General features: G+C 39.8%; 1 protein-coding gene and 1 long non-coding RNA gene across 5 annotated transcripts; one reads left to right on the top strand and one right to left on the bottom strand.

Moving 5' to 3' along the window:
- Positions 1 to 2,697: 2,697 nt before the first annotated feature.
- Positions 2,698 to 12,175, bottom strand: LOC103712487 (serine carboxypeptidase-like 35). Of its 4 annotated transcripts, none has more exons than XM_088724279.1 (9): positions 11,557 to 12,175; positions 11,144 to 11,473; positions 7,737 to 7,844; positions 7,450 to 7,638; positions 7,239 to 7,327; positions 5,775 to 6,074; positions 5,529 to 5,674; positions 3,279 to 3,371; positions 2,698 to 3,165 (listed from the first exon to the last, which is right to left on the bottom strand). In XM_088724279.1, the coding sequence occupies exons 2-9, from the start codon at positions 11,394 to 11,396 to the stop codon at positions 2,877 to 2,879; spliced, it is 1,467 nt and encodes a 488-aa protein (XP_088580405.1). In that variant the 5' UTR covers positions 11,397 to 11,473; positions 11,557 to 12,175; the 3' UTR covers positions 2,698 to 2,876. The 4 variants fall into 4 exon arrangements, with proteins under 4 accessions (XP_088580405.1, XP_088580406.1, XP_088580407.1 ...); XM_088724280.2 differs by having other exon boundaries at positions 3,279 to 3,366; positions 5,529 to 5,680; positions 11,557 to 11,790; XM_088724281.1 differs by having other exon boundaries at positions 3,279 to 3,366; positions 11,557 to 11,780.
- On the top strand, positions 3,061 to 4,937 carry LOC148703050 (uncharacterized). Its single transcript, XR_015988392.1, has 2 exons — positions 3,061 to 3,196; positions 3,285 to 4,937. It is a non-coding gene; the product is annotated as an uncharacterized LOC148703050 (long non-coding RNA).
- Positions 12,176 to 16,875: the final 4,700 nt, after the last annotated feature.

Genomic DNA, 16,875 nt, shown 5'->3' with positions numbered 1-16,875 from the left:
GTGATCTAGGGGACCCATGGGACTGAGGGTGCTGATGGGGGAATGCTACTGCTCCACAATATTCACCGTCTGTTAGGCAAATGTATCTTCTATCGGGCCTCTCATGCTTACAGAGAGGGCAATAGTGCAGCAACTTGGGTGGCCTCCTATGTGGCTTATCATTCAAGCGATTTCATCTAGGTGGACCAAGCTTTTATCCCATCTTCCTTGCAGTTTATTTTACTTTCTGACTTTTTGGGCGATACTCACACCCGTTATGTGTGAGTTGCCAATATACAAAAATAAAACACATTAAAAGAAATCAATTCACTACCAGCTTAAAAGCAGTGTAAGTTTGTCTGTTTAGTTCGCACAGGACAAGTTCATAATGCACAAGAACTATTAACTTCTGCTTTACCACATTCATAACATAAATGCAAGGCAAACTATTTCCTTACTAGGGTGATTGGAGCGTGGGTGACAAATTAATGACTATTTGGACTGTGTTCTACTCCTAAGAAATTATCTTGCTCCGACTGAGTAAGGTATTAAAAAGATGGTCTGAAGGTTAGTTTGTGTAGATTTTTATTATTATTTCTTTTAATTCTTTAAAAAACTTATGTGATTTGAGTATCTGCACATTTTGTGGATTAGATAGCAACTCCTACTAATCAGAGTGAACAAGTGGGACTAGATAAGAGGTCCATCCAGCAAGAGAATCTATGCAGTACATAATAACTGAGCATGCTCATGACCTAGGCACTTGTATATCCTAATCCTAACTTTGTATCGAAACAACTATATTTCCCAACATTTTTTTAGGTAAATATCTCCCAACTTTTCAATCATTATAACAATTTACCATCATTAATTCTCTCTTGGAAGTTTAAACAATTGCTAAACTGCAAACTAGCATCGCTAGATATTGATAATGCGACATCAAAAACTTCTTAGGCTGGTTAGGGGGATGTCGGCATGGCAGATTATGGGGGGATGGATCTGGCAGCTGTGCATCCACCTCTGAGTGGCCTTGTTTGTCTAGAAGGTTGCCTCGGGTTGTTTGCCCACTAGGGGTGTGCTAGCTCGGCGAGGAGTGAGCATCACCCTAGGCAGCTAGGCCTGTCGGGAGGTGAAGGAGTCTATCTTTCATGTCCTTTTTGGTTACCAGCGGGTTGCTCTGATTTGTGAGTGCACCTCGGTCTTCTCCAGACTACGAGGGGAGTGGTCGTCGACCGAGGAGTTTCTAACATTTCTGGTTGAGTCCTCCCAGAGGTTCGGCCTCCTGGTGCAGGAGATCATAGCAACTTATCTAGTTTATCATTGCTGGCTATATAGAAACACCTGAATCTTTGAAGATAAAGGGGCACACCTAAGAGTGGTGGTGGACAAGGCCCTACTTCATGCGGCGGATGTCCTTAACATCACCGCGTTGTCGTCCCTTGGATTGGCTAGAAAAATTTGCGGCTCTCGCTCCGCTTTTGTAGCATCCAGAATTGTACTTGTCTCCTAAGAGCCTCCACCCCCTGATTTTCTTAAGGTGAACTTCGACGACAGTGTCAAGGTGGGTGGATACAGCGGCGATGCCAGATTTGTCATCAGAGATCAGGAGGCTAGATTAGTGGTGATCGGAGGACGGCGAATCTTCGATCAGTCTGTCGCCGGTGCCGAGATCAGAGCTACTTGGGAGGGGTCTCGTATGCGAGGCGGATGCTGGGTGCCGACCGTATTATCCTTAAGGAAGACTCTGCCGCGGTGATAGAGAGGATCCAGGGTCCCGGGCATGCTGCCGGTGGGATGTGGTTGCTCCATGATATCCATCGTTTTTTAGGTGAGTGCGCCTCCCACCGGACTACTCATATCTATAGAGAAGTCAATAGTACTGTAAATTGGGTAGCGTCCTATGCGGCTCATCACTCCGGAGATTTTATCTGTGAGAACCACGTCTCTGCTCTATCTTCTCTGCTCCGTCTCCCTTGCAATTTCTTCTATTTTCTGACTTTATGGGCTGCAACCACACCCATTGTATGTGAGTTACCGACGTACGCAAGAAAAAGACATAAAAAAAAACTCTTTTTGAGTTGGAATTTTTATGATTTTATGCATAATAAAAATTCTACATCCTCCAAAATCCAAATTAAAGTGACCTATGAGCCATACCCAAACTTAAACATATATAGATTAAAAATATAATATATCAAAAAAATAATTATTTTATAAGAAATACTTATTAGCGCGAAATCATGAGGGTAGTATTTTAGATTTATCTTATATTTAGAATTTGGGACTCATTTAGTTCACGGAAAGAGGAAAGGGAAAAAATGAAGCATTTGGTTAGAGTTTCCAAATGAGAGATAGAAAAATACTTTTTCTATGAGAATAAGATGCCTACATTTTATGAGAAAGAAAAACCTATGTAAGATATGAGAAAGTCAAATTGGAATAATTGTTTTGCTCTAAAAGTATTTTTAAGCTTTTAGATTGAATGAGGTAATTAAGAGTTTTCATTTCATAAAGAGTATAATAGGTATTTTATATAACTTTCCACAAAAGTAGATGCTCGACTAGATGTAAATCATTCTGCAATATACTACTTTTTTGCGGTCCACCAAATATGCAAAAGTGACTTTTCCAAGTACTATATACTCATGTATCAGTTTTTTAGAAAAAAATATACGAGTAAAAAAAATTTTTGCTCGCAAATCAAAGGAGTCGTTGGAGTAATTGGCATATGCTCTTGCAAGCACAATATCGCTAATTTAACATTAAAAAAAAATAAAGAGTTTCCTTGCACTCTCGTTCCCTTCTATGTTGAAAGAATAGTTATCATTTGTGAAATAATAAGTACTTAGCACTCTCGGGGATACAGACTAGAACACGGTACTGCCGGGTCCTGCCAATTAGGGCTTGGGAAACCGAGAGGAAGGCAGGCGTCGGCCCCGGAGGAAATGGGAGAGGAGGGAGAGGGAACGGTCAGGGGCGAAGAGGGGGACCTGGTGCCCCGCCCCCCTCACGGTGGCGAGCGTCAGCCCCTCCTCGTACTCCACCGCCCATCCAGCCACCTGCTCCTTGTGGTACCACGCCCGCCACCCTCCCCACCTCTTCCCCTTCTCTTCCTTCGGATGGAGTCCCATCGCGTTGATGCTGTGCCTCGTCGACGTCACCGGGACCCTCCCGTCCGTGTCCCCGCTGCGACCATCGTAGAAAACCATGCAAGTTGGTGAGCTAAGAGTCCTGGAACTGAGCTTCGGTTCCGTTCCATCTAGAGAAATTATTAATGTGGCGTTGAAACTTTGCTGTACCTGTAGACCCAGACTCGGAGGCCCGCATTCATGAACTTCTTGAGGATGGGGAGCACAGTGGATGGGGAGTCGCTCCACTTCTGTATGACTTCGCTGCACCAAAGCATCAACAGGAAAGCGTTACCTCCTTGTTAGCACTTCAATTTTGTTTCGATAGATGGAACTAGGAGCATATTGCTTTCTTCTAAAGATAATGATTAGGAGGATGGAGGAGATGATTTAATCATATCATAGATCAAGTTTCTGAGTTGATGTTGGATAATCATTCATCTTATTTATGTCATTTTTGTAGATATTTTTTTTCAGCTAAATGCTTTTGTCATGGCTTAGTTTTCTCTTTTCTTTTCCATCTTGGCTTAGCGGTTGGAGTGCATTATCTTTTCTTTTCCATATTGCCAACTATCCTACTTTCCACGACAAAATAGCATATATAAATGTTGGTAATAATAAATCCAAGCAAGGTTGTGACCGCGACTTGAGCACTCAATGATCCAGTTACAGAGAAGGATTCAGAATTTGAAGAAAGAGAATCTGCCAAATAGCAATTATAAATCTTTAACAAATCTGATAAATAATCATAAAGAAGTAAACAGGATTAGTCCATTCGAAAGAAATTTCCACCTACGGGGATCCATCATCTGGGCACATGAAATGAACTTCACCCGTAGCCTTGAGTGCTCAGGAGATAAACCTATTTCTTCAAGATTGTTTGGGATTGAGGATTATTTACAGATTGAGATCATTAAAAATTTGTATATAGATAAATATGTGTGCATGTACATAAGTAAGAGTTGGACCCTATATATACTTTATACTAACTCCTGAAATAAGAACTAACGATTTAAAATTAATGATAAACTATTCAAATTCTAAGATCCAAACTGTTAGGACATGATCTACACTAAGAAAAATATTTACAAACTAAATTTTATGTATCTTAGTGATCTATGCATACGTACACCCGTACTTATGTGTATGAGCAACAATACAAATATCACCTACAACACATGGTATTATGATCCATGCGTGTTCCATGAGTGCATACTAAAGTAATTTCTTCGGGTAATCACAAAATTGATGAGTCATTAACTTGCGCCTTTGATTAACTCATCTACTGGAGCATTACTTATGGAACCATTCTATCACTCTTTTAATGAGTTTGGAGTTATTGTTATGTACCACCGAGCGCGCGCATGACTCGGCACAACTTGGTCTGGAGCAGTTGCAAATTAACCGGACTTCAATTTACCAACAACTAAGAAAAGAAGAGTACATGCCGACAAAACAAGAAAGGAATAATGGAGGACAGAAAAAAACTGATGGTTAAAAGAATAGATGAAAAGACAAGGAGCAGCAATTGAAGAATGATCCTAAATCAGACTGGAGGAAGTGAAACGAGTAAATGAAGAATGATCCGTGAGACCTTCCTTCTCCTCCCCAAGTTCCATTCTCCTACTCCGAATCTACTTCCTCACAAAAACATCCATCATAAGTGTCTATCACTTGGTCATGGGCCGTGTATCAAAAAAGCTTAAAATATGTATCAAAAATCTCTCGAGCGTGTATCACCTGAGTATGTACTATGTACTGGTGAACACGATGTTCTGTAAACTATTTTTAAATATGCTTGGAGGTAAGTGTAGACTATTGAATGACTAATTTACTATGTATGTATTATTTGGCTATGTATTGTGTACTGGTCATAGTCCATGGCCACAAAGAGGAACAGACTTCATATTTCAGGAAGAAGAATGAAGGCTTCATGGCTGGACTGAGAGGGAGGATAGTTTGATGAGGAAGAAGAGAAGGATATAGGTGGACGACGTCTCAGACTATGCTTCACATATTTTTCCTTTTTTTTAAGTCATAGGATGGATGAACACCGTTACTACAAGAAGTTCCATCTCGCTTTGATTTTTTAATTTTCACTTTAAGATAGATGCAATAGGTTGCCCTTCCAAAAAAAAAAACAAAAAAGATCGCTCTATATGATCTCTCATGTGCGCATGGAAGGATTTTTACTTGAAAAAGATGCAATGTAGTAAAGAATTGGGGTCATAAACGGGCGTCATAGGTGAACATAACACACATTAAATTGAATGCACCGCTCAGGTACAACCAGTGCATTCAATGAACCTTCCAAATTCCAATCAACAATACGGAGCATACATCAACTATAGATATCCAATTAACGTGTGGCAGTAGTAATTTAATACTCAAATTTAAGGTAAAAAGAGAAGAAAACCATGCCTGCAGGGAGAGTATGGGTAAGAGAGGTGGGTGAGATTGGCGTGCAGCGCTTTCTGGACGTCCTCTCGGTTAAAATATTTCTCTACGTAGTCCTCAGTGCATGGATCATACCCCGCCGGCATACTCCTCATCCCATGCCAAGCCTCCTGCTTCTCCTCAATCCAAAAATGAGTCATCACAATATGATTTTTTTTTGTCTTGATCAGATTTATAAAACAACATTGTCCAGAAATTAAGAGGCCATACGAGCTCCGAGAAGAGACGAGGAGCGGCGACAAGTTTGGTCAGGCGAGAGGATTTGGAGAGGGAGGATAGGCAGACCGGGGTATAGATGCTGTATATATCGATGTCGGCATAGGATCGGAGGAATGCCTTGACGGCCGGGGTGCAGGCATTGCTACGCCGCCCGTCCCCCAACTCCTCCTTGAAGGAGTTGCACTCCTTTAGGACAGCAGCATACAGCTCGTCTGATATAATAGCATGGCTCCATGCATACTCTACCATCCCAAGCTGGTCGGTCGCATCATTCAGCACTGCATTCCCTATCTGCAGTGAAATTATCCTTGTGAGCACCTCGTCATGGTCAAGATTTGGATGCAAATTAACAAGATGATAATATCATGCTAGCTGCCACCTTCTATGAATGCATGATAAACAGTTAATGTACATGTACCGGCTCCAATCAAACAAATTTCCAAAAGTTCAGATGTCTCTGTCCTAAACTATGAGCACAAATCTATATATATATATATATATAGATAGATTTGTATATACTGGTGTTCTGAGTTTGGCCAAGCATGGTGTGCGTGTTCCGGTTTCTTCTTATGTTTTTAATATAAACCAAACATAAACTAAAAGACTCCCACCACTCTCTCTGGCCACCTCTATAACTAGTCTAATAACTCCGGTTCTTATTCCATGAAGGAGAAATTAAAGAGACAAAACTCTTCAAATGATATCGTTAACATACGAATATATTCGAATGGAAAATGAGAACATATTTTCCCCTATTTTCAAGTGCATTATACGTACATGCTCAACACCAACATCAGCATCTGCTATCTGCTAATATTACAACGCAAACACTAGGGATTGGGACTCCACCTTGAACTTGACTTCACCATGGGCCCGGGCTCGAGACAGGATTCCTCTAATTTTTCGACACGAACAACCTCTCACTTGTCATGCACCTGCTCGATTCTAGCGTTAATAATTGAAGCCAGCACATCTCCAGCTGGCTGAGGCTTTTCTTTTTTCTTTTCTTTCTAATATCCATCCAAAAATGCCCAGCCAAATTTACGAGAAGATGTTAATAAGTTGTAATTAATTAAAGAGAAGGGATAGGAAGAACCCAAAGGAGGAAGGAAGCAAAGGAGACAGGTACGTCCAACCGTCATGAATGCGATCCTATTATTTCCTTCTCACCTCTTCAAATGTGGAAGGGGAGAGGTCATGAGAGAAACGAAAAAGAGTTTGAGAATTCCATACAACTTATAACTAATTAAGAGAACAACGTTGAGCTTGTTTTCTTGCACTTTAACGACAACAAGGTGCAGCAAGGAATAGAATTTACTGCTGATGAGCAGGAGTGCTTTTGTGCCTTGAAGGAAGAAGAAGCAGTGATACTGATTAAATTAGGAAGAAGAAGCAGTGATACTGATTAAATTAACTTCAAGAATATTCTTGCATCTAGTTATGTAAATTTCTTACCATTAGACCCTTGAAATTTATATAGGATTCTTTGCTTGCTCCTTCGTTTCCTTCATATATGAGCTCTGCAAGCTGGGGAACGTAGTGCCCTATTAATATATATAAGATCGCATCACATTTGGTCCTTGCAGGTGTTGCTTTAATTTAAGGAAAAAATAGAGGGCGATCTAGCCCAAGAGAAACTGGTAGTAAAAAGATGGGTTCACTCTACCAGCATAGCTCTCTCCGGCGATATAGAAGTCGTGCGACTTCAAATCTGGGAACTTTTGGAACCAGTTCAGGAGAAAAGAGTACGAGTCCTCGGCAGTTATCCGATCGCCGAGCTCCTCCAGGTCCGATGAGCGATTAGTGTAGGAAAAGCCCACTCCAACCGGGGCCTCGAGGAACAGAAGGTTAGCAACTGTGTGTCGCATAAAGAAGAAGGAAGAAAAGATCAGTTGATACATATCAATGGCATGGGCACTGGTGTTGTGGGGATGGAAGGACGAGAGTGCTTGCCCTTGTTCCAGGAGTAGGCATTGAATGTGAGGTTGGCAGCGTTGCTTCGCACCAAGAATGGGCCCAGCTCTTGGGCAGCCCCATATGCCACGGACGAGCAGCCCGGTCCTGCGTAGTTTTTGCACCCTTCATATGTTAATCAATAGAAATGACTAATTTCTAATAAACTTTACTCCTACATATTCTTGAGAAATACCTTTACTATTATAAAGTCTACCCCACAAAGAAGAAGAAAAAAAAAACTTTAACAACTTTACTCTTACATATCCTTGAGTTAAACAAGCAATGTTTTCTGTTCCTCCTACCCTTAAATAAATAAAAAGAACTGTACAAATGTTACTGAAATAAGGGTCCAAAATTTTTTCCAAGTCTATTAGCTCCTTAAATTTTCTGCAACACCATTTATTTCCTAATGAAATTAAGCTGCACTGCTGCATACATCCTATTTTGTATTTATTTTTCAAGAAAGCATTGGCTGTCTCAAATAGATGATTCATTGCCCACCTTAAAAAATAAATTGAAAAAAATACATCAAACAGTCATGTACAGAACCAGGGCAGCTATTGACAGAATACCTCAAAAGTTTGTTTTGCTAACTTCAGAATCCTAATAAAATGGAAACGCAGTTTATTTATAAAAAATAGCACATCGTTGTTATTATTTTGGAGGAATTCTAAAAAGATGTATATATAATTGTCAAAATGATAAAGATCTAAAGTTGGAATGCTTTAAGATAATGGGAAGGAGCAAAACATGAAACCTTTTTTTTAAGATTTAGTTTCATGATTTAACAACCTTTTTTACAACTTTATAAAGTACAAACAAACATGCAGAATTCGAAGAAATTTTTAATTTCTGAAATCAAGGAATATCAGAATTTGAGGTGTATATATATATATATATATATATACACTGAGAAGCACCCTGAAGGAGAGAACTACCTCCTATCAATCCTTGATTTGACTATGATTTAACTATTAAAAAACAAGCTATTGGGTTAGAAAATAGCGTACATGTACTCCTTGAAAAAAAGGTGGTCTGGGGGGTATAAAGATGTTTGACTTCCAGCTAGAAAAGCTACCCTGCTGTCTTAATGGTAGCCCAACATATTCCCATATATATTATTCGAGAACTTTAATAAAGCAGATAAAATATCACCCTTTATTTGTTTGCCAGGATGTCTTCTTGTGCTTATCTCTTTCTAACTCGAGTGCACAGCGAGAGATGCTATTAATATAAAGGATGGAGGCCAGCTATCATAAAATTAAAGTATGGAAGGCCTCTTGCCTAGAATCTACGGCCGTAATATATATATATATATATATATATACTGGTGTCCAAAGCAATGACACTGTTAGATTTCATTTATCCTCTTTTTAAACAGCCAAGGAGGGGTGCTCTTCTGTCGATGGGGCTGCCACTCCCCAGTCCTCGTATTATTAGCTCTTGACGTCTCATAGCCTCCTTTTTGGGCTTGGAGGTGTAAGACTTTAGACAGCAGCAGAATGGTTTGATGGAAAGTTACATTACTCTATTTACTCTTTACTTTAACTACGAGCTCTTTTTTATTCTTTTTTTTGGTGGTTACTACGAGATATTTAAGGATTCGTTCTGTGTAGAAGAGTGACGTGGATTTAAAGATTAATATTTATAATGAGAGTAAGATGTTGTGGATAATGCTAACGTGTGGGTAGTGATATTTCTGTGCAAAAGGTAGATCTGCCACTTAGACTGATTCGTACGACATTGTTCTTCTTGCTATGAGCTCTGGTGCCACGCCAAAGTAAAAGGAAAAAAAAAAAAAAAAGGCAATGGGATGTGACGTATCTAAAGAGAGGAATGCCAGATCTAGACCTGTCATATGGAATTGTCTATGCACACCACCACGTCAAAAGAATGGTCCAATTATCTGTACTTACGAAAGGCTTTTTTTTTTTCAAAAAACAAAAGTACGGATCTATGACCTCTGCTTTGTAGAATGAGATGCCATGCTATATCTAGATTGATGTTATAGAAAATTATAATGTTACCAATAACCTTCTCTCAACTTTTTAATCAAGTAAATCATTTTTTTCCTTTAAATTATAGTTTTAGATGGCAATTTTGTAACAAACACAGGATGCAAAAGAAAAAGCTAACTAGAAGATGTTATTTGGATTCGTTAGTTCTAAGTATGAAGGTATACATAATACATGGCTAATATGGGATTAAACACACACTTGCATGAATTCTTCCATGCTCATCCTATTTAAGCTTTGGTGCCTTCGCTAAGATATGGATTCAAATTCAATCACAAATACTATAATTAATTTATGGTCAATACAAATAATATCGTGCTACAGTGTCTTCTGATTCATATGGGTAATAAGTCAAATCTACTCTAATAGCATTCGTAAGGATTAAGAACCTTATCCAAAAAGCTTGCTAGAAAATGTTATATGGATTTCTTGGCTATATATAAGTATCCAAGGTATACTCAGCATATAGCTGATATAGGACTAAACATATATCCGCACGGATTCTTATCACACTTTTTTTTTTTTAAGCTAGGTTAAGTTAAACATTGGATGACCTGCTTAAATTACTGGGGATTGCCTTGGCCAATGCGTACTTGTGGCCGACAAGACATGGATCAACCCTAGCTTTGTTAAACATGGTAGAGTGGGCACTCCCAACCAAACTGGTAACTAACTGTGGTTGAGTTTTCAACCCGGCCGGACCCAAATTAAACACATATTTTATATAGACCTTCAGGTACAGGATAGCGTAGACATGACCCCGTAGATTTCCAATTAACATCCTACAAAGATACAATAGGCTCAAGTCTTCGATCAAAAGATTAGAAGATTGTGTCAATTTCAAGCATGGGTATATAAGTTAATTCATGTGGGTTGCCCAAACGGGGCCTCCAAACATTTATCCATTAAATTGAAATTCAAAATAGAAGTGATGCAATACAAAGCATGAGCACAATAATGTAAGCACGAAGGAAAATTAGGATTCATCTTAGATTGATTGCCATTTTACATTTAACCCCTGGTCTGCCCCTTGATTTCATCTGCCATTTTGTGTTTACTTTCTACTCCGTGCATAAAGATTAAAGAATAAAGAATTACCACACCAGTTGGACTAAATAGATCAAAATAAGGAATTACTTCATCAGCCTTGGGCTGATTAATTTCAAGGTGCTCAGCTCAGAGAAGTTTAAATGATAAAATTGCTGGATGGGCAGATGGCAGATCTGCGCTTCCACAGTTACACTACTAAAATATTTAAGGCCGCAAAAATTGTCCTATATCTATATATATTTTTCCCGATTGCCATGAACGACGAGCACAACAAGCAATGTCCCAAAAACGAGAGAGAGAGAGAGAGAGAGAGAGAGAGAGAGAGAGAGATTTGCTGACCTCCATTGAGCCAGAGAACGAGAGGCTTCTTCTCGGCTCTTCCCTGAGCCTCGAAGAACCAGTAGAAAAGGGCCTTCCCCACCCCTCTCCCCACCATCACGTAGCCGGCGTAGTGCCGGAATTCGACCGGCGGCTGCCCGGGGAGACCCGTCACCCGGTCGGACTCCGGCCGGGACTCCACTCCGAAGTTCCGACCAGCCTCCAGTGGGGAAGCCAAGGCCAAGAATAGCGCGACCCAGACAAATGCGGCCATCTCTCTCCGTCTCAGCTTTCTTCGGGCAGGGCGCGGGTGGAGTTCACGGGGCGCACATAAATTATAAAGCGACGAGACTGAATAAATAATGGAAGGAATTATTTAACTGGAAAATGTTTGGGCTTTCTTGGGCATGGACTGAGGGCGTGCGGAAAATTACCTGCTGCATTTCCTTGTCGTCCCTTTGTTAATGCCCCTCCAACGATTGCACAGGCAAGTGGTCCATGGAAGCTGTTTCTTGTCCCCTCATTTACGAGAGCACCTTAATTACTCCTTATTTTTCTCGCCTCTTTACATGTGGAAAGCCAGAGCACCGGCAACAACAACAACAAAAAAAAAAAAAGGAGTATATAAGAATTCTCGAGAATTGGAGTACTAGGAAATTTATAACTAACAGGCAACGTTGCTTGTTTTCTTGCACTTCAATGCATGGCAGCATGGTCAGGGCACCGGTGGTGGGTGGCAAACGGTGGGTTGGATGATCGAGTAATGGGAAAAAAGATGATGGCCGCTGTAGCTCGGCATGGGTCGAGCCTCGGCTTGCACCCCGGCGACGGGGCTCCGGCATACTTCCTTTGAAACAGCTCCCATTCTGCCGCATAACTAGCGTCCTCTGCATACTTCTTTTTAACATCCATGCGCCACCTCTTCTGCCAATTCAAAATTTTAAATAGACACACAAATCTAGGCCTAGCTCGCCGCGAATTCCAAACTCCGTCACTTCCTTCGTAAGGACGTACAAAAACATGATACCCCACTTGAAATATTAGCTCTCTTTTTCTATTTTCTGCACAGCTTGAGAACCTGCTCCCTAGTTAAATGCACTTCCTCCATAGCCTGTTGCACCATCTCTTGGCTGGAGCAGTCAAATGATTATGGTATGATTATTAATTATCATTCGAGAAAAACAAATGTTTTAGTAGTTACTTTAGAAAAAAAAAATCTAGTAATTTAACTGCTATAATTATTATAATTTTAAGAAAAAAATTAATTTTAAAAAAATAAATATACCAGTTTTACCTTCTAAATTTTTGATGGTTTAAAAACTTTAAAATTCTTACCCTCTTCTTCGGACACTTCTTTCAAAAAAGTTATGACTCTTTTAAAAAAAATGTTGGTTTCAATTTTCATAGAGATATGATGTTTTTGAAACATCCCATCTTCAGAAAAGCCACACCGTATCAGTCATCGGACAAAGTTTATTAATAGGCTCTGGGTCTGAGTGTTTAGATTACTCAATCCACATTATTACTTCTCCGCTTTCTGAGACAAGACAGAGAATTCATTTCTTTTTTTTTCTTCTTTTCTCTTCTTCTAAGCCTCTTTCGAGCTTTTTTTTATAAATACAGACATCTGAAGGAGTCGGTCGGATCAAGCCTCCCAATAATTATTCTCGTTAGAGGAGGATCGGGCTGAGTCAGGTTATTGTATCTTGGGGATGAGATTGTTACAGACCTGCACGTAGGGGTTGAATCATATTCTTAGAACAATTAGACTATTGTAATATCTCTTTATTTCTCAATGTAAATGGCAGAGCACATTATCATAGATTTCGTAACTAGATTGCTTGGAACTCCCAGATATTTGGTATGGGCGACTGTTGATCAACTAACCAAGTTAACACACTTCTTACTATTTAAAGTTGGTTTTTCTTTGAAAAAATTGACAAGCTTGTATGTAGAGCAGATTGTGAAGCTGAATAGAGGCCCAATTACTATTGTGGCAGGCAGGGATACTTGGTATATATCTCATTTCTAGAAGCGCCTTCATAAAGCTCTGGAAACCAAATTGAATTTCAGTATAGTTTTTCACTCATAAAGGATGGACAGTCTGAAAGAACCATACAAATCTTAGAAGACATACTGAGGGCCTATGTCTTGGATTTGGGGGGTATGGAAAAATTAATTGTCATTAGTAGAGTTTGCCTACGATAATAGTTATCAAGTAAGCTATGAGGATCCATGTGGGCGTGTGTTTAGTTCCACATCGGTTATTCGTCTAAGAGATCTTAGGTACTTATACAGAATTAAGAAAATCATAAAAATATCTTCTGGCTAGTCTTTTTGGGTGAGATCCTAAATCGTTATAAATAATATCAAACAAATCCAGCCATAGGCCATGTAAACTAGGCGACACTATAGCACAGACTTATTGAGGTTGACCACATGCTAATCGTAGTGCTTGTGATTAGATTTGAATGAATTTATATCTTTAGCTTGACGACGACATCAAGAGTTAAATGGAAGAAATATGTGAGGACTCAGCAGACATATGTTTAGTCCCACATTAGTTATTCACCATGAAGATCTTAAGTACTTATACAGAACTAAGAAATCTAAAAAAAAAAACTTCCAGTTAACCTTTTGGGGTGAGGACTTGAGTTGTTACAAATGACATCAGAGTAGACCTGGCCTATAGCCTATGTGGACTAAGGAACATTGTATCACGGGCTCATTAAAGCTGATCATAGGCCGATCGTGGTGCATGTGATTAGATTTACATGGATTTAAACCCTTATCCTAACGAGAATGTTAGGGCTTAAACGAGAAGAGTATGTGAAGATTCGTGCGGGTGTGTGTTTAGTCCTACATTGGTTATTCGTCAAAGACATCTTGAGTACTTATACAGAACTAAAGAACTCGAAAGAAATACCTTCTAACTAGCTAGTTTAGGTAAGATTCTGGGTTGTTATACAAGCATTCAAATTGATCCTTTTGAGAAGTTGTATGATAGGAAGTGCAAGTACTCCATTCGTTGGGATGATGTGCTCGAGAGGATACTACTAAGTTGAGAGGTAATGCAACATATTGTGAAAAATGTGCAACTAATCAGGGAGCACTTTCACATAGCTTAAAAAAGAGTTATGCAAAAAAACTGATGCTGAGATGAAGTTTGAGATACACAGCAAATTGAACTTTAGATATCTGGGCCTATTTGAAATCTTGGATATGGTAGAAGAGCTGTCATATTGACTAGCATTACCACCAACTATCTCATGTGCACAATGTGTTTACATGTTGATGTTGAGAAATTATGTTTCGGATCCTGGCCATGTAGTGGAATATAAACCATTTCAGCTTCATGAGGACCTCACCTATGAGAAGTACCCAATACGTATTGTGGATAGAAAAGATCAAGTCTTCAAGCACCGAAATATTTTTGTATATAAAAGTTTAATAGAGCAATCATACAGAAAAGTAGGCTACTTGGAAGTTCGAAGATGATATAAAGGCCAAGTATCCTCTACTTATTGAAATCTTAGATAAGTTAATTTTCGGACGAAATTATTTTAAAGGAGGAGAATATAGGTGTTGAGATAGAGGAAGAAGAGAGGAAGACGAAGAAGGAAAGATTATGCTCTGTTATTCATGAAATAAACAGTGTCATAGCCCTCTCTTTTTATAGATGAGGGTAGCTATGTACAGCTAATATACAGCTTGTGTGTACAGCTAATATACGGTTAATAATATAGCTACTATACAACTACTAAGACAAGGCAAGTCATACTGCTAACAAGACAAGTCATACTGCCAACAGTCTCCCTCAAACTCAAGATGGTAGCGAAGATGCCAACTTGAGTTTGCGAACCAAATTCCGATGACACCCCGGTGGATGAGCCTTCATAAAAATATCAGCAAGCTGATCTACAGAAGCAACATGTACCAACTGAAGAGTGCTTTGCTTGATATGATGCCAAATGAAGTGGCAATCTATCTTAATATGCTTTGTTCGCTCATGGAATACATTATTATGAGCAATCTGCATAGCAATTAATGTTATCACAATTGAGAAAGGAACCACTGGTCACAGGAATACCCATATCATGGAGTAGCCATCGAAGCCAGACGAATTCAGAAGTAGTATCCGCTAATGCACAATACTCAGCCTTTGTACTGGAGCGAAACACAACTGTTTGTTTCTTGCTTTTTCAAAAAATAAGAGAATAACCAAGCAAGAAATAATAGCCGGTGGTAGAGCGACGATCTGTAGGGTCTCCAGCCCAATCAGCATCAGAATAGACTTGAATATTCAAGGTAGAGTGGGCTGAGAAATAAAGACCGTGAAATAATGTACCCTTAATATACTGGAGGATACGTAGGACTGCTGCATAGTGTGTAGAACGTGGTGCATGCATAAACTAATTAACCAATGTGGCTGCATAAGAGATATCCGGATATATAACAGTCAGATAGATGATACTACTAACCAATTGTCGATACAAAGTCACATCTGTCAATGGTTCACCATCAGTGGGAAGAAGCTTCACATTCATTTTCAGAGGGTTCTCCACAGTCTTGCTATCTGTCAACCCAGCACGAGATATCAGCTTGGAAGCATACTTAGCCTGGGAAAGCTAGTAGCCATCTGAGCTAGATGTCACCTCGAGACCAAGAAAGTAGCTAAGGGATCCTAAATCCTTCTTCTCAAATTGTCGTCCAAGAAACTGCTGAAGTGCATGAATCCCTGAGATGTCAATAACCATATCATTCACATATAACAAAAGAAGAACAATACCGGCCTTAGATCGGCGAAGAAACAATGCAGAATCATATGCACTAGGAGAACCAAGTGCGAGGAGACTGCTTAAGACCATAGAGCGCCTTTCGGAGGCGACAAACCTTTCCAGGTGGATGAGCAAGACCTAGAGGAGGCTATAGATAAACTTCCTCAGCTAAATCACCATTGAGGAAAGCATTCTTAATATTTATCTGATGCATCTTCCATCACTTGACAGCTGCAACTGCAAGTAAAGAACGAAAAGTGGTAAGATGTGCTACCAAAATAAAGGTCTCTTCATAGTCAATACCATACTTCTGAGTGAATCCTCGAGCCACCAAACGAGCCTTGTAGCGATCCACTGAACCATCAGCATGTATCTTGATCTTGTATACCCACTTGCATCCTACTGCAGCTTTCCAAGATGCAGGTCAGTCAGATCTCATGTATAAGTGGCATGGAGTGCTTGAAGTTCATCAGACATTACCTTCTGCCAAAGGGGATTAGAGCTGGCCTCGCGATAGTTACGAAACTCATAGAGGGTAGCAAGAGCAAAAAAATAATGATAGTCATTAAGATGAGATGGAGTGGATCATACCTTACTAGAGCGGTGGTCGGTGGAGGGTAGTACTAGGGAGGGGCTCAGGCTCGGATGATCCGGTTGTGATGATTGGATCAGTGGATGATCCAGCTCCAGTGCAGTCGGGCATTGAGCGGTCTCTTGATGAGCTCCCATCACCTGTAACACAAGAGGAATCTGGGAAGAGATCAATAGAAGGATTATTAAAGACTAGGGAATACTGAGGAGAACCCGTAAAAAGTGGAGATATGCTGGTAAACATTTTGTGTTCCCAAAAGTGAACATGTGAGATATACGAAATCGTTTGGCTATGGGGTCATAACAACGATAACTTTTATGTTCGATGCCATAACCAAGAAAACAGAAAAGATGTGACCATGGTCCAAGTTTAGTATGTTCATG

Source organism: Phoenix dactylifera, chromosome 6, assembly GCF_051530095.1.
Source record: "Phoenix dactylifera cultivar Ajwa chromosome 6, Ajwa_hap1_PhDact_Kaust_v1.1, whole genome shotgun sequence".
In the NCBI taxonomy this organism is placed as follows: Eukaryota; Viridiplantae; Streptophyta; class Magnoliopsida; order Arecales; family Arecaceae; genus Phoenix; species Phoenix dactylifera.
The sequence above is the reverse complement of the archived record's forward strand: the minus strand, read 5'-3'. Positions and strand labels throughout refer to the sequence as shown.

Coding starts and splice junctions, on each gene's coding strand:
- LOC103712487 (XM_088724278.1), bottom strand. CDS start 11,396: ATGGCCGCATTTGTCTGGGTCGCGCTATTCTTGGCCTTGGCTTCCCCA. Junction 7,845..11,143: donor CGTTCTCTGGCTCAATGGAG/GTCAGCAAATCT, acceptor AAAACTACGCAG/GACCGGGCTGCTCGTCCGTG. Junction 7,639..7,736: donor TGCCTACTCCTGGAACAAGG/GCAAGCACTCTC, acceptor TGCGACACACAG/TTGCTAACCTTCTGTTCCTC.